The 22,544-nt window shown below is 28.3% G+C and overlaps 1 protein-coding gene across 2 annotated transcripts; it reads right to left on the bottom strand.

The window, feature by feature from the left end:
- Positions 1 to 9,937: 9,937 nt before the first annotated feature.
- LOC107449449 (translation machinery-associated protein 16) lies at positions 9,938 to 17,310 on the bottom strand. 2 transcript variants are annotated; one of them, XM_043049477.2, is made up of 6 exons: positions 17,161 to 17,310; positions 15,885 to 15,922; positions 15,087 to 15,171; positions 14,135 to 14,283; positions 11,308 to 11,350; positions 9,938 to 10,037 (listed from the first exon to the last, which is right to left on the bottom strand). In XM_043049477.2, the coding sequence occupies exons 1-6, from the start codon at positions 17,202 to 17,204 to the stop codon at positions 9,959 to 9,961; spliced, it is 438 nt and encodes a 145-aa protein (XP_042905411.1). In that variant the 5' UTR covers positions 17,205 to 17,310; the 3' UTR covers positions 9,938 to 9,958. The 2 variants fall into 2 exon arrangements, with proteins under 2 accessions (XP_042905411.1, XP_071035753.1); XM_071179652.1 differs by having other exon boundaries at positions 17,116 to 17,263.
- Positions 17,311 to 22,544: the final 5,234 nt, after the last annotated feature.

The following is a 22,544-nucleotide window of genomic DNA, read 5'->3' as shown; positions in this document are numbered from 1 at the left end:
GTCTTATATTTAGTTGGTTAAAAGTAACGCCTACTAGCGGTCAAAACAAAAAGTTATTCCTTGATATGAAAATGACGTATTTTTTTTAAATAATGATAATTTTAATCAGTTATTATCGGTATTTTTTCCCTTTTTAGCCGCATCTGTAACGATTTCTAAGAGAAATAAATTTGTTTTGCTTCTTAAAGGAAAATGTTCCTTAAAATGATAAACAATGGGAAACTTTCCTTACGGTAATGATACACAACCTTTTTGAGTGAAGGGCCACTTGCACAGCAGGTTGACTAACAAAGGGCCGCACATGTATTTAGACATGTTAACGGCAAATGTAATAATATATTTTTAATTAGTGTTCGATTTTTTTAATCAATAAACTTAGTAATATATTAAATTAAAAGCGTTCAATTATTAGAATTCATTCAAAAATAAAAAAAAACGAATAATTTTTTTTTTCAAAAAAAATGCCATATTTATCATATCAATTATAGATTTATCAAAATAAATAAATAAACATTGAAGAAAAGAAATGTTTTTTTTTCCCTGTTTTATCATATCACGCAATACAAAAATTAATTTTCACTTGGTTAAATAATCGGTCAAATATTCGGCAGAATATTTTTTAGAAATGTATTTTTCTAAGTTTCTTCTTTTTTTTTTGGAATTAGTATAGTTATGATAAAGAATGATATAAAATCGTATTTTGACTATATTATAGTATTGTTCATTATAAGAAATAGCTTTAACACAAATTTCTTAAATTTTAAAATCTATGTTTCTGCACATGGTTTGCAAATTTACCTTCTAGATCAGGGGTTTCCAACTTACACGAGGCCGGGGGCCACAACTAAATACACAAATCAAATGTCGGGCCGCAACTTTATCGTAATTTTATGTAGGACTCTTTTATGTTCGAAGGAACATTAAATATTGCTGTCAGATTTTTACCAAGTTGTACAAAACAAAAGTATTGAATTACAAATTAAAATAAGAAGTAGATTTTTAAAATTTAATTGTTATTAATAACATTTTTAAAAATATTAAATAAATAATAAAATTTCGGGCTACAATAACTTTAATGTGCACCTATGTATTAAACAATTAATGTGCAACAGATATCTAATTGTTAAGATATAAAACTTTAGAAAGTTTGGTAATAGAACTTACATAGTAGCACACAAAATATTCAATGAGAAAATTGACGTTTGTCTGCTGCAATTACCAGAGAATGGATATTTACATTTTAAATTTAAAAAATGTGTGCGTAAATATTTTCGTCCAAAATGAGTGGTTTCAAAAAGTTGAATCGGAAAATTTCTTCGAGAAAATTTCTGATACACACACGCTGAATTATATTCACAAAATACAAAAAATTAAAATAAAAAAGAGCAACATACACGATTATTTTTGTGTTTGAATAAATATTTTTTTGATGCAAAATCTGAGAAAAATTTTTTTTTGCCCCGTTGGTATGCTAAATTTCACAGAAGCGAAGAAATTAGGTTTTTATTAACGAGAAAAGTGGAGTTTTTACAATATAGTTGTTTTACGAAAATTAACCGCCAAAAAATGACAACTGATATAATTTGGTTCGCCGGCCATAAGAAAAGGCTTCGCGGGCTGGATGCGGCCCCCGGGCCGCCAGTTGGAAACCCCTGTTGTAGATAGAAGACAAAGGGAAAAACGAAATTTGGAAAAGTAGATTACTTATACTGAACCACAAGTTTTTTGTACTTCTGCTTTTTTCGAAGAAAAAAAAAATATTATCAGACAAATAAATTTCGTCATTTTTTTTATACTTTTAATTCTAAGAATTGAGAAGGATTTTTTTAATTTTATTTCTGCTGTTTTTATTATAACGCAGCATTTTAACGGAACATCTCATACTATTAATTTATTATCACTCTTTCCCTGTACTGTAATATAAATAACCAGCAACATAGAAAACTGATTTTCAGTGTTAAAGTTTTGTTTTAAGAACTAAGAACAATTTGTTTTTAATCAACTTTTCTTTTTATGGGCATTTTTATTATGACACAGCATTTTATTTTAATGAACGTTACTAATTAACTTTATTTTTTAGCAATTTTTTCTTCTACAAATATGGCAATGTGAAAAATTTAAATTGAGATTTTCTGTATCAGATTTTCATTTAAAAAATTAAGAACGTTTTTCGTTTCTATCTAGATTTTTCTTTCTTTAAAAAAAAAACTTTTTTTTCAGACATTTTTATTATAACACGGCAATTTTTAAGAGCATTTCTGTTGACTTAATTCTTTTTTTCTTGACTTTTTCTTGGAACTGGAAAACTGAGATGTTCAGCTTTAAAATTTTCTTTCAGTGTCGCTATGCTGCTATTTTGCCCCGAAAAAATGGTATTAGGTCGATTTTTTTTGCCGACCAAATCACAATTCATTACCACATTCGATCAAATCATATTCTTTGCTGAAAAAATGAACAAAAAATAACTAGGATTTACTATACAACTATAGCGAAATACCGCATCAAAAAGTGATTATTTAAATGAGCGATTAGAAATTCGAGTGTTGTAAATAACATCGCAGTTAAATAACGGATCGTCAAAATCACGTGGAAAAGTATAGCAATAATTAAAAAGGAAAAAAAGATCTATTTATCCTGAATTCAGCACGAATAAAGTTTGCCAAATGCGCGATTTAAAATTCGCATGTCGTGATAATATCATAGGAATTTTTTATAGTAGTACTGGGGAATGCATAGCAATAACTATGTGAAAAAAATTAGTTTAAAAAAAGAAAGAAAGAATTGCAAAAAAAAAAAAAACTGATTTAAGATGAAGTCGTCACAAATAAATTGCACCAAAAAGTGATTATTTAAATGAGCGAGCTGAAACTCGCGTGTCGTAATAATTTTGTATTAAAAAATTCGGGATTTTCGAAATCAGGCTGCAAAGCGGAAATAACTGCTTCAGAAAATAATTTATATTTATGATAAATTCGACTTAATTGATTGATTTGTTCATTTACGTCGCACTAGAGCTGCACAATGGGCTATTGGCGACGGTCTGGGAAACATCCCTGAGGATGATCCGAAGACATGCCATCACAATTTTGATCCTCTGCAGAGGGGCTGGCACCTCCGCTTCGTTAGCCCGACGACCTGCACGCGAAGTCGAGCACTTTACGGTAGAACAGTTTAACGAGGACCAATACCGCACACCCTCAGTCCCTACGCAGACTGATCCAAGTGGTCACGCACCCGCGCACTGACCGCAGTCAGTGTGCGGAGTCAGATGCTTGATTTCGGTGATCTGCTGGGAACCGTGTCTTAACGATCAGTCCACTGCGGGACAAATTCGACTTAAAGAAAGCGCGCTAAACATGCATTTACTATAGAATCTGTTAAAATTGATCGCGTCAAAACGTGATAACTCAAAAGTGCGATTAAAATTTTTTTATTGTGTTTAGAAGCTCTCGCGGGCCGCAGGTTGTGCACCACTGCCTTACGGAATTCGTGTTGCATAAAAATATTTATTGTGCTTTACAGTAACCTTATGAGAAAACGAATGCACAGTGCTCCAAGAAAAAAAAAGGAGACCACTCTGGATAACTTTTGATTTAATGATTGAATCTTCACGTTCTAGGACTCAATCTTAACAGGGTGGAGGGGGTCATAGACTCAGATTACCCCCCCCCAATAAATTTTCTTATAAAAATTTTTTTTTTTAAATATATTTTTTTGAAAAAAAAAACTGGGGTTTTTAATGCTAGTCTTCTCATTTATTTTTTTCAAAATGAACAAACAAAAAAAATAATTCAAGTATTCAACATCTTTAAATAATAATTGTAATGCGTTTTTCAGAAACTTTGGCAAATCTGACAATGATTTTTTCAAAATTTAAATCAATTTCTCGATGAATGTTGAATAATGCGAGTCCATTTAATCGTTCTTGATTTTGAGTTGCTCTAAGCTAAGTTTTGAGACGTCGAGGAGTTGATAAGGAACGTTCTGCTGTTGCTGCACTAACTGGCAGAGTTATTGAAATTCTCAACAACATATTGATTGATAGGTAGTACAAATCAATGTTCACAGGTATTAATAATCTTGGAATTTTTAAAATATTTTATTTCCTTCGTAAACTATTAAAAAAATTAATTTTTATTTTTTTTTCAATTTGCGGGGGGAGGGGGCTCATAACCCCCCTGAATCCATCACTGAATCTTAATGGCTCGGGGAGGGGGACCTCAAATATGTCAATTAATTAGTGTGCGGACGATTTTTAAAATTATGAAATCAGACAAAGGAAAAAACGAATGACCTTATCTTTATTCTTTCCCTGAATAAACATTCCTTTTTTTCGACCGATTTCTGACACTCAAAATGTAGGGGATAGCCGCAATATGGTCCAGATAATTATATCAGGGTAACGGTCCGAAGTTTGCTCCTCTGAATGTATTTTTACTTTCTATGTATTTCACCATATCCCGAGAACTTTTTAAGTAAATTTAAAAACTCGTTTATACAAAGATAATTTCATGTCATAAAATAACTTTTAGTAAACATATTTTTTTGTTATTTGTTTTGTCCATCCAAAAAGTAAATTTCAGTTGTAAGGTATAAGTTTTTTACATTGCAAATTAAAAAATTTGAACGAAATAGGTTGAATAGTTCCTAAGAAATCGAATTTTAAATATATGACTTTTTTAAAATTTGATTTCTCAGGAATTATTCAATCAATTTCGCATTTTGCCATGTAAAATTAGATATTTTAAAATGATGTAAAAATTGTATACTTTTCAACTCAAAATGTGTACGACTATTATTAAATAAAATAATAAATATTTACAGAAATCTATTTTTTTGAGTGGACAACACGAAAGATGAATTTCAAAAATAAAATTCTTTGGATAAAGCAATTTTATAATTGTGTCTGAAAATTTTTCAAGTCGCTTAAAAAGTTCTCGAGATATCGCGAAATACGCAAAAAGTAAAAATAACATTAAGGGGCCCAAACTTTGTCGTCACTCTCCTGACCAAACTATTAGGACTATATTTTCCAAATTGGTTCAGGAAATAGAGCGTTCACCTTCCAATGATGCAAACCGGTTTCGCATCCCTGTCGATACGCATTCTGCACCCGGCTTGCACCGACCACAGTGCTGCCGTGAAATATCGTCAGTGGTAGACGGATCATGGGTTAGAGTTCCCTTGCCGCCAGGCTGACCGTGGGAGGTTCTCGTACTCTTCCTCTCCATGTAACGCAAATGCGGGTTAGCTCCATCAGAAAGTCCTCCACGAAGGCAAATTTCTCCCAATACTCGATCCAAGTTCCCTTGTCTTCTGGATTGAGTTCAAAATCACAAGGCTACGGAGATGAACAATAGTAATCGTAAAACCCATAAAATTGGGTCGGCTGTTCAAAGACGGTTATAAAATAAAATAAAATTGCGGCTACCGTATATTTTGGGAATCCGAGGAAAAATTTATGCTTATTCAGAGAAAGTAATTTGTATCTGATTTCATATATTAAAATATTGTCTGCACTAATTAATTAGCATAGTTGAATTCACCCCCTCGAACCATTGAGATTGAGTCCTAGAATGTGAAAATCCGATCATTAAAAAAACCATAACTTATTTAGGGTGGTCCGGTTTTTCTTTTTTTTCCTTCTCCTTGGCGCATTGCACGATCTGTGCGCAAGATTATACATACAGTCAAACCTCGATATCTCGAGGTTTGACTGTATGAGGAGCAAAAATTCGAGATATCGAAAATTCGAATTATTGAAAATCGCATGTTGTCGATTGAAGAATAAAGAAAAATGCTCTTTACATACCTTATTTTCTATTCCATATTTATTCCAAAAACACTTTTTACACTTTCATTTAAAAAAGATTCAATTGTTGTTTGCTTTAGAGATCTGTAAGAAAGTTTGTCTATAACACTTTCTAAGTGGACTAGCTTTAAATGTCTCCTCTGACATATTCGGCTGCCTCTCAATAAATCTCCTTACAGTGTCCACTGCAGAAAGTGCTTGTTTGTTACTAACATTGGGCTGTAAATCTTCGATTTCCTCATCCTCTTCTTCTGATAGTTCACAAGAAGCTTTCGTTTGAACGATGATATCATTGTCATCCCACTGATCACACACTGTTACTACATCATCTACGTTTACAAAGTCATGAAATTCCATGTGATCAAGCTTAAAGAGTCTGGTCAATCTGCTCCAATCATTTTCGGTGTAGTTTTCAGCAGAATTAACGATATTGATTGTTTGACTACTTTCGTGATCTTTAATGAATTCAGACTTCTACGATCATTCGACCAGAATGATCGTAGAGGAAGACACATCATTTCATGCCTTGACAGCCATTCTTAATTTTTTTTATTTTTCGGAAAAAAATCTACACTATTTATGGAAAAAAATTCAAGTTATTGAGGGATTAGAAAAAAAAAATTCGTGAAATCAAGTTTTTTTTAACATTGAGTGTGTAGAAAATTTGAATGGAATTTTTTCCTCTTCAAGATATCGAAAAATTCGTGAAATCGAGGTTCGACTGTATTTGATTGGAATTATCTTTGAATGTTTCGGCTGCGATTTAAAAAAAAATTACTCTACCCCAGAGCCGTAATTAATGAAATGGATGAGAGTGACAACTTTTTCGGGCTGCTCAGGGCACGGTCAAAATTCCTTACAAACAGGAGGGAAATTCATTTTCATTTTCTTTCTTTCAAACGAAAGGTTTGACCATTCCTTTTATCAGCACAATGCATTCACGATTTTTTGATTAAGAAGCACTATTTTTTTTTCTGCGAAAGGCTCGTGTTTCCTAGTATATACACATGTTTATATAATAATTATTTAAAAAAATCTATAATATTTAGCCTTCACATTATTATTTCCCTGTGAACTACTAGAATTTTTGTCCAATTAAAAAATATATATATATATATAAGCTTATATACAGTCCCTGACAAATTATTAGACGCACTATAAGATTCTATGTAAAATCTTAAATATTAGGTGATACTATACAGTTTATTGTTTTTACGCGACTTAAACCGGTTTGCACTTATTTATGTTCGCGTATCAATGAAATAAATTAAGCTATATATAATGTAAATTCGACGATTGGATAAATTAGGCGATGTATTATATATACTATTTATTATATCAGGTATTATATTGTAATAATTGTTGCTGTTGACGTATGCCTGTTAAGGCAAAGTGGCGCCATTTCTGGTCAAGAATTCGAATTTTGCCACACTCATACGTCACGCCCGTTTATATAAGGCCAACACATTCATACATCCACAGACCGTAATTTTGACATGAATCTACAATTCAGTACCCCCAGAGGTATTTATTTGTTACGGGAACATGGAGGACTTTATAACTCGACAGATTTAACGTGCATCAGTCACCATTTTACTACACGGGGGAGCCTTTGGCCGGCGGGGTTCGAACCCATGAACTCTCGGACATGGGCCCAGCGCCCTACCGACCAGGCTATCCCACCCATATTGTAATAATTAGATCAATTATTTAACTCACTGTAGTTTTTTAATAATTTCATGCTTTAAACGAGTTTATATGCAATAGTTTTGTATTTAAAATAATAAGGCTGTACATTATCACCTGATAAATAAAATTTTACTTAAAATCTTATAGTGCGTCTAATAATTTCGCTAGGGACTGTATAATTGAGTTAGTTTCAGAAGCTCTTAGTAAAGGGATGAAAATAAAAAGAATAATAAAGGAAAAAGAGAGAATAAAAAAGGAAAATGTAAAATAAGAAATTCAGCATATTTGCTTAAAAAAAAAAGTCTGAAAGCAATTGTTTACAATCTTCTTAATTTTATTCATGTCACATTTTTAAATCTAAACGAAATCTTATGTCAAAAACATTGTTTTAAGGAAGAAAAAAAAAAGCTTTTTGAATTTGTGATTGCATATTTTATCAAAATGGGTACCAATTTCAAACTTTTAGAAAAATATACTCAAATGCACAGTGAATAAAAAAATCACAACGATTATCTTTTGATCTAATGATCCGAATTTCACGTGCTAGGACCCAATCGTAATGGTTCGAGGGGGCCATCTCAGTTATGCTAATTAGTTACTGCAGACGATATTTTAAGCTACTAAATCCAACATACAAATGTACTTTCTCTCAAAAAAGAATATTTTTTTTAAAACGGATTATGGTTTCAGATCTGCAAAGTATAGGGGGAAGCCGAAATCGGGGAAATATGGTCACGATAGTTTGGTCAGGAGAAGATTGGGCTCCTTGCGTACTTCCCCATATCTCGAGAACTTTTTTAAAAATTTTTTTATAAAACTCGTTTTCCCAAAGATAATTCTATGCAAGATATAATTTTTAATAACTATTTGTTATTAATTTATTTAATCAAAGTATAATTTTTTTTAAATAGTAAGGTATACAAGTTTCTAATTTCATATAACAGAATGGAATAATTGAGCTAAACCTGTCGAATAGTTTTTGAAAATGTTAAATTACCAAATACTTGCAATCTTTTAATTGTTTAATGCTCTTTTATTTCCTTTAAGAAATTGAGCACATTGAAAATACTTTGAAACAACATCAATGTTTTACGAGCGTGAATTCACATGTGAAAGTGTGACCAAAGTAATTAGTTATCTATTTTTTTGTAATATCTATTTTTAATATTAGTTATACATGATTTTAAAAATATTACTTCTGTTAACGCTCAGCTACAGCCACAGTGTCATTTTCATTTCATCTATTGACCGACCTGCAAAGATTTGTTCCTATCAAATTCATTAGAATCGTTTTTCTTTTCTACACTAACATTAAAAGTAGTTGCCAGGAGTCATTACAAACTACTGTTTTTTTGTATCGCACTACTGACTACACCACAAACTATGAAAAAAAGTAGCTACCACAGTAGTTTCACTACTTGTAGTAAACCTCCTATTTACACGTAGATGACGGCACAACTGAGTTACTTTAAACAAAAATTCTGTTTCTCATCTCTCACAGTGGCACTACTAAATAATCTTTACTACACTACTAAATAATCATCTTCATCTTTCAGAAATAATTGTATCTTATTGTCATTCAAAATATTGTTTCAAGTTTTCAACATTATTATGAGCAGACTTATGATGAATATATTATTATTAAATTTAATATGAATTTTTGAGGATTCACGATCTCCTGGACATGGTCTAGCTTGCAGCTTGACCTCAAGGAATAAGTCACACACTGTATAAATGATTTTGAAAATAAAATGTGTAATAATCATGAATATAAACACTTTCTAGAGAAGCACCCCATGTGCTAGTGCAAGATCAGCTGCAAATGCTTAATGACTTCATTAAATATTGAGTGGTTAATTAAAATTATTAATTTTAAAGCTAGATTTACTCTGGACATAGAATTAAAAAAAAAACCTTAAAAAAAATTGGGTTGGGTAATTATTAATCAATACTTTTACAATCCTAAGTGAAAATAATGAATTTTTAAAAATATTTCTAAATTTAAATGTTCTAGAAATACACAATTATATAACCCCATTTTAGGAATCAATACATGCATACCAGCTGAGTATCCGATAACTGTATTCACTTTCATGTAGGAGGCGTATCATTAGATTCATTAATTAGACTGAAACAAAATTTGTACAGTAAAAAAAGAAAAGTTAAAATAATTAGACTACAGTTGTATCAATATTTGTTGAAACCAACTGTTAATTAGCAAGACTTTATAAGCAAGTTTATAAATTTGAATAGTAAGGATGCAATTTTATATCTATTTATAAAATCATTAATTAAAAATATTGAATCAGCAACTATTGTTTTTAGCAGCAATTTCTATCAATAAGAAATTTTTTTTATATACAAAATCAACAAAATGTACAAAAAAAAACTTTTTTGTTTGATGTTCGTTGCAATGCCAGTAAAGAAACACTAAAATTAAAATAAATATTTAATACACTATTTAGATTTGACTAATTTCTTTGTTAGCGTCACCATTTCAATCATAGATATATATCGTACATCACCATTCCAATTCCTAAAAAAGAAATATTTAATTAGTATCATTCATATTAAGTTCATAGCATATGTAAAAAAAAATAAGTTCTATGTTAAAATTAACTTTACAATTAGATATTTCAAACTAACAATATCAGCAAAAATAAATAAGAAAAACTCCATTCCTGTTAAAGTATTTTATAAAAAAAAAGTTTTTGTTAAAAAAATGAGACTAATGTGAGCACAATTAACTTCATAAATAAATTTAATTTCAAATCAATCAATTGTAAATTAAAGTTTCCTGAAACTATATGTCATTACATCTTTATTATAAAACAATAAGAAATATCTTATCCCTTTACTGACAAGCCTATTTTTAAGGCAGAGGGATCTGTTTCTTGGTTTCCAGTGGTACCATCAATGGCCAAGAGTTTTGACTTCTGCCACACACATATTTTACAGATCAGGAACCAGAGCATGATCTATCTCTGATCCAGTACCCCCAGAGGCATTGATTTGTTACATGAACTTGGTGAACATAGTTACCCTCGACAGATTTAGTGCACACCAGTCACCATTTTGTACACTGGGAGCCTTCGGTCAGTGGGGATCGAATTCAGAAACTCTTGGACCTGGGCTCAATACCCTACCAATCAGGCTATCCTAGCCTAACAGTAAGGAATGAAGTATGTTTTTAAAGCAATGTGAGACTTGAGACTTGCTTCACAACTTTTTTTCAGGCACATATTTTAGGTTAATTTTTTTAAAGCCTCCTACACATATATAGGTTAATATTTTATACATTAAAAATTCAAAACTCACGTATCATCCAGATAGCTCTTAATTTGGGCGCATATTAAAAAAGAACATTTTATTGAGTTTTTCGTTATCTAGTATAGTTAGAGTAATCTTTAAAATTACATTCTCTTGAAAAGGATTACATGCTTCGTAGTTGGATAGCGACATATAATTGAAATATTTCTTTGCACATATTCACAAATAATCAGTTTGTTGTTTTCATTAAATTTTCTGATAAAAAGATATTGAAAGGTATGTTTCAATTGTATTGATCAGGTAACCTTATTGTCTCCAAACGTTTCACATTTTTCTAAAAGGATCAAAACTTATAAAGCACAATAAAAAAATAAAGAGATAAGAAGTTATCATAAGAGATCTACGAAAGACATCAAAATATGTAAAATTGGAGGGTAAAACAATGTTATATATATACTACTCTATGCATTAATTTCAATCAAAAGAATATTTAATTTTTTTTTAAAAGAGCAAAAGACATGTAGAATAATACTTACTTGAAATATGCAAATGAATCTTTTTTTAGTAAATTTGGCACTTCTAAAAAGAAAAAAAAAACTATTTATTGACATGATAGGAGGTATCGAAACACAATAAATAGCTAACTGCATTGAAGAAAAAATATTTATTCAGCTACACAGGTAACTAGATCTGTCAATCTAAGCTTCGTCTAAACTTAATACAGGTATCTAGATCTGAAAATTTAAACTAAGAACAGTTAAAATTGGAATAGCAAGTGGAACCTATTGGATTATCACTGAGCATGACCAAAATATAAAAAGAAAAAGTTAAGCTCAATTTTTGATAGATAATAAACTAATTACAACTAAATACTTTGCAGTTTCGTGAAGGTACTTGACAGACAAATGCTATTATACTGTGAAAACTTTTAATTATTTGCAATGACTCGTGGGTGCTACTCTGAAAATATTTCAAGACTGAACTTCTTTACTTATTTTTCTCTTCATCATGATAAATGTTTTGTACTAGAACTGTAAGCTTCATTTTTTAAAGAAAATAATCATAATTTAGTTTTGTCCAGCATCTTAAAACACAGAGAAAAAAGTTACTAACTCTAGTGGATTTAGATTTATAATACAAATTTTGTGAACGCAAGCAGATGTTGAAGTTAGTAAATGCTATTCTTTTATTGTGGTGTGACATCATTAGTTGATCATTCGCAATAATTATGAAAAATAACAATGTTTTTATAAAAAGTATGATTTTTTTCTTATTTTAACAGATTTTTTTAATTTGCATTTTTTTGCAGTAAAATAGTAAATTTTACTTATTTTCTAAAAATTAATTTTAAAAAAATGGGAATAAATATTAATTGGAGAACCGATCTAATCTAATCAGTTGATTGATATTCTCACAAGACTGATTTCAGTCCTCAAGACTAAAGAGTAGCACCCATAAATTGATCTAAAAACAAAAGAAAAGTTAAATAAACCTAACACATATAAATCATCTTTCAAATTTTTTTTTCTTAGATGTAAAACAGGCCTAAAAATACATAAACATAAATCCATTTAATATAAAGATTAAATTAGTTAAATGGGATCAGGGAAAAATAAATCATGGAGTAAAATTGGACATTTTACAAATAACTCAATGTAAATAATATTTACATTGAGATATTTTTTAAACCAATATTTGTCATTATGAAAAATGATAGATTCATGGAAATGGCAATACAGGAAAAGCTGATTGTATGATAACTTTTGAAAATCTCTATATTTTAATAAAAACCCATGCAATTTTGAAGTATTTCCTTACAAAAGTTTAGGAAAACATCCTAAATCATCTTAAAAGGGTTATATTTTTCTTAACACAAAGATTTATTATCATGGCAATTCAAAGATTAAACAGGTGTCATCTTGATCATAATAACCAGATCAATCAAGTGCTACTTCACGAACAATTGAAAAAAAAAAAAAGAACTTTGAACTACTACATTTTGCAAGAATAGAAAAATGTGTTCACAACAAATGGATCTGTTTGTAAGAATGTCAAGAATAAGAGTGAACTTCGGAAAAAAAAAGGGTATTAAAACTAAGTTAAGATTAGAGAATTCTGATGCTTTCCTAAAAAAAAAAAATATTGATGTAGTAGAAAAGATTGACATTGTAAAAGTTTCAAAAGAGACATTTGTATTAATCAGATAAATACTATTTTGATAAAACTATTGAAATAAATTACCAAGATAAAAATATTGTTTAGCAGAATACCTAACAAGCCACATTTTTATTTCAACACATTATAAAAATATTCCTTGGGCATCATGACTCATTTTACCTCAGGAAAGAGCCCCAAAATGTTAAACTGATTAAAAGTTTAAAAAAAAAAAAAAAATTCCAAAGACACAGTTAAAAAAATAAATAAAAAAAAACAGGAAAAATTTATAGTTTTATCATTAAAATTTTTTGAACGTCAAATAACCTGAAAAGTGACCCTAAATGACTATACAGAATTCATTTTTTTGGAAAAATACAAGATTTCCGCATTTTTGACGAAAAAAATAAATAATATTTTGAGGAAAATATCAAAAAAATCAAAACTTAAATAAAAATTTATATATTGCACAGATTATGCATTTAATATTATAAAAACATATTAAAACCCACTTAAAATAAAATACATTTTTTATTTAAATGAAATTTACATAAAAGCTATCTTTAAACAATACAAAGATACAAGTATCTATACATTTTTTCCTCAAATAAAAATGAGGCGTTTTACAAACCAAGCACTTATTATATCAAAACCAAGAAAACTGCTGAATTCCCTGAATACATACTAGATACACAAATTGTGTATAAGCTTAAGCATAAGATTGTTTCTTTTCACGAGGTTCAACTGAATATTTTGAATTTTTTTTTATTAAGCACTTATAATTGACACAGATTAAATTCATCATGATGTACAAAAATTATTTCGATACATTAAATTCTTTAAAAATTGCACAAAACTTATTGCATGATTTGTGATTTCATAAAGTGTGGGAATAAAAAATCACAATATATTTAACACAGAGACATTGCAGCTGATTCAAAAATTTTAATTTGACGCTACTTGTCATATAATCACTAGGTTACATTAAGATGCGTCAAAAACATTTCCCCAAATGATAAAAAACATCATGAGCATTTTTAGTTAGCTAAAGACTACATAGAAACATGTTTAACATTGCTTCTAAAAAAAAAATATGCTAAAATATGTTTTTGTTAGCATACTAAATGGTTTCCAAACATCAAAAACTTACACCAGCATTAGTAAATATGAGATAATACTATGAGTTTTTCATTGTGAAACAAATTTTACCTATGCCAGAAGTTTCATATTCTTCCTTATCCCGATCAACAGAAAACTTTATTTTATAATCGTTGGACATTCGATCTTGATTATGTCGACCTTTTATGCTTTTCAGTTCTTCAGATTTATCCTCAATCTCTTTAAACCTTTGAAAGTATCTAAAAAAAAATAAAAAAAAATAGCCTTGATGAATGTTACATTTAAAAAAATGAAAACATTTACAAGTTGAATGCTAAAATATGTTTTACAAAATATTATATTAAATGTCAAATTAAGTTTACTTTTGTTTCAAATTTTAAAAAAGTAAAATTTGCTAGGGAAAAAATAATAGTATATTATAATTTTATTATACTTTTATTTAAATGGCTTTAAAACTATGTTTCATTAAAAAAAAAAAAAATAGTGTGTCAAAGCAACATGAATAAACAAAATTTTTCATATTATACAAAACATTTGTATAAATTTGATATAATCAATAATTTGTTAAATAACTTTGTTATAAAAAAAAGCAAAGCCTGAAATCCTCTTTAGTTTAGTCTGGTACTTCATTTTATCTAACTTAAGTACCGACAAAACTAAGCATCAGACTGAACTAAAGCTGCTTTTAAGCATTAATTTAAAAATAAATAAATAATAATAAATAAATAAAAATAAATGAAAGGACTGAAAGAAGTGGATTTTTCATATAGTAAATAATTACTTTACCAACAACCATATAAAGTTCATGAAAAAGTAAAGAAAAAAAGAAAGAGAAAATTGGACACATAAAAGAATTGTTTCATTTCATCTACTGTAATTAATTAATGAAGGTAGATATATTTTCATATTGCTTTTTGTAGCTACAAATCATAAATTTATTTTACAATTAGTCACATTGTTTCAATTATTTTTGGAAGACAATAAAAGAAAAGTTATAAAAAATGCACAAGACCTAAATATGATAGAAATATTATTAACTTACTTTTCAATTAACTGTCTGAGTTCTTCTGGGGCATAACATTCTTTTTCTACATCAATATTATCTTTATACCATTTTAGTTTCTTTACTGAAAAAAAAAAAAAAAACACAATGAGATATAATTAATCCTAAAAAGCACAAATTTTACAATAAAAAATAATTGGCATTTAAATAATATTACAAATATATCAGAAGATATGAACTATAATAAAAGTAGCTGACAATTTTTATGTATAGGTAAAAAATAGATTAAAATGCAACACAGCAGAATATATAACCTTTTCCAATCTTTTATGGCCATGGCGCTCTAAATGATCAATATTTTTTTGGGTAACCACAAGTTCATCAATAATTATCAAGTATTATTAACAATTTGTAACGTTCATAAATAAATCCTTTATTGCACAACGTTATTCTGTATTAACAAAGGAAGGTTGATTCCTACAACAAAAACAAAATGCAACCTTTTTGTTGAAGAAAAGCTGCCAAGCTTCTAGCAAATTCTTGGCTACCTTGCTTCATAATGAATTGAATTTAGAGTCTTGGAATTTTAGGAAGGTTTGATAATTTGCCGCCAAATGTGTTGCCAAGATTGCCGAAATGATTGCTAAATTAATGCTAGTCAATCAGAGCACCTTTCTTCTGTCTGTTATTGTTGCTATTAAAATGTAAAAAGTTTGCAAGGTAAAAGGTGAATTAAGAAAATTTGAAGTAAACAAAAGATAAATCAACATTTTATAAAGGAAAATTATAGAAAAGGAAAATTATTCATTATAACACAAAAAGTGTAAAAATTCTTACATTTAGCTTGTTGCCTTAATTGTGATTCTTCTTTTCTCCTAAAACATTAAGTAAAAAAGATAAGTGCATCTTTTCTAGAAAAACTATTATAAAAAACAATTTAACTAATGAGAATATTGAAATATAACAATAATATTAATAAAAAATGTAATGATTATTTTCAAATAATTCTTTTTTGAAAGAATATTCATTTCAATATAACTTGAATAGCTTATGATGGCCATGTTTCAACCACACTAATTTTAGTTAAGCATTTAAAAAAAAAATAATAATAATTTTTAATACAAGCAATTATTAAGAAAACAATAACTTCCACACTTTATTTTCCTACTATATTATATATTTTGCAAGTTCTGCCAATGCAATATTTTTCTTATTTAAATTGTATATTCTATTAAATTTTTGTTATCTGATAATTAAGCTTACTTGAACATTAAAATGTATCTAAAAAATTTATACAGAGCCCCTAACACATACATATAGAGTAATAAAAATTTGGGACACAGCAAATGATCAAAAAATATATTTTTTCAAAATTTTACTTTGCTGATTCTGTAAGTTTCTCACAGTATTTTACATTAGAAACTACATTGTTAAGATAAAGTGTGAAAAATTGATGAATAATATTGGTATATTGTAATTCCCAGTAGAGGAGATATTTATCATTACAACACATCAACAACATACACATCATTAAAAGAAAAGAAAAAAAAAAACAGGAAGAGATTTGATGAACATAGACAGATGAGCAAAGTTATGAGGTCTTACCATTATTGATGGTCATTTTGGCTACTAAAGACTGAATATGTTACACTCTCTGGTCAACAAAACAAAGAATACTTAAGACAAAAAGTTTTGAACTTCAAAAGAGCTGTTACAAAATTACTTTTGTTACAATTTAAATTTGTATAATTGCAGCAAATAAATTATCTTTATAAATGCAATCAAGAACTTCTAGATTCAATCGATCAAAAACTATGGTAAAACAGGAAAAATAACTTAAATTTAGTCTTGGAAAAGAGGTACATCATGCAAAATTACTAATTAATAACAAATTATTCTTACAAATGAGTTATGAAACAAATAAATAAATTGTAATAAAAAATGTTTTATTTTAACGCTAAGAGATTTATGAAAAGTATAAAAGAATTTTTCAAACATTAAAACTACAACCAGAAAAGGTTGCTGGATAAGTGATTGTAAAATAGACAAATATAACAAGGAAAACTACAATAATATCACTCCAAAACCACAATATAAAGAATGAGTACAAAACCTTTCAACTTTTATGATTCTATGCTTTTCACGTGATAACTGCATAGCTTTTCGGCTGTTTGGATGAATGAAAGATGAGCTTTTTTTCACCTTTGGCTACATAAAAATAAAACACCAATTATTTTTTAAAACAACAACAAATAGTGCTGCTTAAAAATATGAACAAATAGGTGANCCACAATATAAAGAATGAGTACAAAACCTTTCAACTTTTATGATTCTATGCTTTTCACGTGATAACTGCATAGCTTTTCGGCTGTTTGGATGAATGAAAGATGAGCTTTTTTTCACCTTTGGCTACATAAAAATAAAACATCAATTATTTTTTAAAACAACAAATAGTGCAGCTTAAAAATATAAACAAATAGGTGAAAATACTGTAGTTGATCAAAAACTATAATATACCATATTATGGTAATGTTTCTACAAAACTAGTTTCTTTCTTCTTTTTTAAAGGGAAAAAAAGGAAAAAAGAAAACAGAATTTGTTTTATTATACATAGTGCTTGTGATATTTTATGAAATTAGTTACAGAATTACAAAAATTAATAAGTAAACTAGTTCACAAAAATGTTGTTTGGTGTTTAATACAAACAATGTGATCCAATTAGAATGAAAAATACTGAAGTAGCTTGGCGATACAAATTTGCAAACAAGTTTTCAAGTAATTATTATAGGCTTCAATAAAACATCTTTGCCTGCAAAAAATTTTTAATTCAGTAAACACTAAAAAATCATGTGCTTGAAAAATATCTTAAAACAGTTTGAAAACAATTTTTATAAGTTTTGATCTAAGAAAAAGCATGAAGTTTACATTTTTTTTACCACTTTTATCAAACTTAAAATTTTAATTAAAATGTCCAAAGCAAATATATGTTGTCAAATATTGCAGCATAAATAACTTAGTAATTATGTCAACCAATCTAAATCCAACTCTAAATCCTACAACAGCAAGTTGTTGGTCAGGAGGAATTGACTGCCAGTCTTAATGCCACTATGATGCTAATGCCTTTACCGCTGTACAATTAGAAATGACAAATGCACTTTTAATTACTAATGTATTTTTCCTAACTTTTTTATAAAAAAAATCTAACAAATGAATGTTATAGTGTAAATAAATAATAATAACCTAAGTGGGAGCAACACAGACAATTTTGTTGATTATAACCATTTTTACATAACTTAAAACTTCATATGCATTTCCTTTATAATTTAGAATAAGGGGAAAATATATATTTTTTGACTTAATATTTAACCAACATGTAAAGTCTTTAAAAATTTCATATCCACGAGAACATAATGTAAATAAACGAGGAGTACTGAACCAATCGGGTCCAGAGCAGAAAATTTTGTTAATTCAAATCCCTGTGTAAAATATACTTCCCAATTATACTTTCAATTTATTTTCAAATTTATATAAAAAAAGTGTGATCAAGTCTTTATGAATAGAAAGAGTTATATACTTTATTGCAACATTTGAATTGATCATAATTTTGTGTAAAAAAGTTAACAGCTACAAAGAATTTATTTATTCAAGTTATTTTAAAATGTATATCTTTATATATCTAATATAAATGTATAAAATTTATGTATTGTGAGGGATACATAGCTTGAAAAGGTGGCTACTATAAGAACCAAGCAACAATAATCTAATTGAAATATTACGGTGACCATATAAAAATTTTGAATTATCNTTCTGAGATTTTAAATCTGTTATTTTACCTTAATTTTAATAAAAAAATATTTTAAAACCTGCTGATTACCTATAGTATAATTAAATTTCAATATAATGCATGGCAACTGTTGGTAGTTTTGAAGTTAAATATATTTTCTTGGCAAACTTCAGTTTTTGACATTTTTGACGGTTTAAACCAGTATTATACCCCTGTCATGTCAAAAACCATTTTTTGACGTCAAAAACCCAACCCTGGTGAAAATACTGTAGTTGATCTAAAACTATAATATACCATATTATGGTAATGTTTCTATAAAACTAGTTTTTTTTTTATACAGTGTTTGTGATATTTTATGAAATTAGTTACAAAATTACAAAAATGAATAAATAAACAAGTTAATTACAAAAATGTTATTTGGTGTTTAATAGATCCAATTAGAATGAAAAATGCTGAAGTAGCTTGGCAATACAAATTTGCGAACAAGTTTTTAAGTATTTACAATGGGTTTCAATAAAACATCTCTGCCTACAAAAATTATTTAATTCAGTAAAAACACTGAAAAATCATGTGCTTGAAAAATATCTTAAAACTGTTTGAAAACAATTATTATAAGTTTTGATACAAGAAAAAGCATGAAGTTTATTATTTTTTTTACCACTTTTATCAAACTTGAAATTTTAATTAAAATGTCAAAAGCAAATATATGTTGTCAAATATTGCAGCATAAATAACTTAGTATAGTAATGATGTCAACTAATCTAAATCCAACTCTAAATCCTATAACAGAAAGTTGTTGGTCAGGAAGAATTATGGAGTTTAAGCAGTGTTTTCTCTACATTGCGAGAATATCGCATATTTTTTTTCTTTTCTCGCATTAAAAAATTATTACAGCGAGAAATTCGCGTATTCTATAAATCAATTTCAAAATTCTCGAATTTCTCGCGTTTTGGAAAAAGCTTCGAATTACGCCATTTAGAATAAAATCCGTTTCACTTTTCTTCAGAACCTTTTCGACCAACAGAACACAACCACGCAACTCCTTTCAGAACACATTTCTCTGCAACCATGTGTCTACCGTAGATAAGGTTTCTTCACGTTCAAATTATGCACTTATGTAAGATGGACAAATACTTTGTAAAGGCAAAATCTTCTATGATGTTGCACCAAAAGTATTCAATGCCTTAAAAAATGGAAGACGTTAAAAATGTATTATAATTAAAGAAATGATTTTTTTTCAAGCATTTTTGTGTTTTTTTAGTTTTTAGAAATCTCACTTAACTTTTTGAAATCTCACCCTGTTTTTGAGAAAGGGTGAGAAATTCTCACCCATTTTTCTTCTATGATGAAAAAACACTGTTAAGGATCAAAAATTTTGTAATATGGTTGTCCCCATGCACTTTTACTTCACCAGCTCAGTGCTTCTATGTGCCATTATTTATTGTAAACTTACATCATTAGGTAAATAGACACCAGATGAACACACAGTATAAGATAAAATTAGAAAATAACGAAAATCACTATTGGCCTGTTGTAGTAGTATTTTTAATAGTGGCCACTTTTTCAAAAATTGAAAACATTACAAAGTTTATTTTTAAAAACAAAAAAATTTCTTAAGAAGCAAGCATGAAATTATAATTAATCTCACCAATTCCATTCTTATTAAAAAGAGTTTTTAGTTAAAATATGTGTATTTTTGCCAAAAGTGGCCACTGAAAGAAAATTTTTTAATCACTATTTGTTACATTTCGTTGCCGTCTGTTGATTTTGCCCTATGACATCTATAAAACAGAGCTAAAAACAAATGCTTAAATAATTATTTATAAATAAATTCTAATATGAGGACAAAGATTAAAATATAATCACAAAAATATATTTAAAAGTAAAGCAGCAGCCAATTTGTCAGGCAAGAGGAAATAGAAATTAAAATGCAAAATTTTCAATACCAATGCCATAAATATCAATGTGATAAGCAAAGCAATATATGACTGCCAGTCTTAATGCCACTATGATACTAATGCCTTTACCACTGTGCAATCAGAAATGACAAATGCACTTTTATTTCCTACTATATTTTTCCTAATTTCTTTTATAAAAAAATATAACAAATAAATGTTAGAGTGTAGATAAATAATAATAACCTAAGTGGGAGCAACACAGACAATTTTGTTGATTATAACCATTTTTACATATAACTTAAAGCTTCGCCTGCATTTCCTTTATAATTTAGAATTAGGGAAAAACATATATTTTTTGACTTAATTTTTTAAAGACTTTACCAACATGTAAAGTCTTTAAAAATTTCATTTCATAACATAATATCAGGGGTCTGCCTAGGTATTTCTGAGAGGTACCTATTTTGCGAAAATTTAGACATAATTTGTGAAAATCAAAAGTGATATTAAAAAATCTACACAAAAAAATGGTAAAAATATGGATTTATCGTTTCATACGAGACACAAAAATGAAATTTTAAGAAAAAGTACTTTGTGAATCTACTATTCTTCCTAAAGTTGAATTTATGAAGGTACCGCTAAATGGTAGTAAATTTGGCTTGGACAGACCCCTGAATATAAAGAAACGAAGAGTACTGAACTGATTGGGTCCAGAGTAGAAAATTTTGTTAATTGAAATCCATGCGTAAAATATACTTTCCGCTCATACTTTCAAATTTATATTAAAAAAAGTGTGATCAAGTCTTGAATAGAGAGATTTTGTGTAGAAAAGTTAACAGCACCAAAAAATTTATTTATTTAAGTTATTTTAAAATGTACTTTACACATCTATTATAAAAGTATAAAATTTATGTATTGTGAGGCAAACATAACCTGAAAAAGTGGCTACTATAAGAACCAAGCAACAATAATCTAATTGAAATATTAGGGTGACCATATAAAAATTTTGAATTATCCACAATGATTGTAACTTTGTAGAGGCTTGAAGTTAATGGATTTTTCAGTTCTATCTTATTCCTGAATGGAAAATATATACTACAATGCACTTTTGTTTGCAACTGAAGTTAGAAATAAGCAATTCATTTAAAAGAAAAATCGATTGCAAGAATTAAGTTAAATCAGAAATTTCAAATACAGAATTTGTAGAAATTCTTTCAATAAAATTACACACCAAAGTGATTAATACTTTTCCTATAAGGCAAACTTAATTACCCATCACAAAAAACAACATTTTTGAAAGTTTAATAATAGTCTTTCAAAACATTTGAATTATTTTGAAGTTAAACAATTTTCGAATTTTACCCAACTTGATGAAGTTTAACATACCATGTTTAAGAAAAAAGCGAAAATGCCAGGTATTATCAAAATAAGAATAATAATAGCATCAACAAAAGAATAAGAATATAATATTTTTTTTTTTAATTAAAATTTCAAGAAACAGTTTTTAAGACGGTCACAACGAGGAAGATGTTAAACATGCGCAATATTTTTGTTTTCAGCTAGCTGCTATCTATTTCTGCTCAGCTAAAAATCTCGTACATTGCAATAAACTTATAAGAGGGTCATCACGCACTACTTATCACCGTCAAGAAAAGCAAGAAATTTGATTGGTGAATCGCATTTTCTAAGAAAAACTCACCAATCAAATTCATCTTGTTGTTGGACGATGATCTAAGTTGCATGTATTACATGCAAAGTAAACGGTTCCTAAGGAATCGAAGTTACCCTAAAGGAAAAGAAATAAGTAACTGGAAGCGT

The sequence above is a fragment of the Parasteatoda tepidariorum genome, chromosome 4 (genome assembly GCF_043381705.1).
Source record: "Parasteatoda tepidariorum isolate YZ-2023 chromosome 4, CAS_Ptep_4.0, whole genome shotgun sequence".
NCBI lineage: Eukaryota > Metazoa > Arthropoda > Arachnida > Araneae > Theridiidae > Parasteatoda > Parasteatoda tepidariorum.
Note: the sequence above shows the minus strand (reverse complement) of the source record. Positions and strands in the feature narration are given on the sequence as shown.

Coding starts and splice junctions, on each gene's coding strand:
- LOC107449449 (XM_071179652.1), bottom strand. CDS start 17,204: ATGCAGTTATCACGTGAAAAGCATAGAATCATAAAAGTTGAAAGGTTT. Junction 14,284..15,086: donor CTCAGACAGTTAATTGAAAA/GTAAGTTAATAA, acceptor ATTTTTTTTTAG/ATACTTTCAAAGGTTTAAAG. Junction 11,351..14,134: donor ATATGAAACTTCTGGCATAG/GTAAAATTTGTT, acceptor TTTTCTTTTTAG/AAGTGCCAAATTTACTAAAA.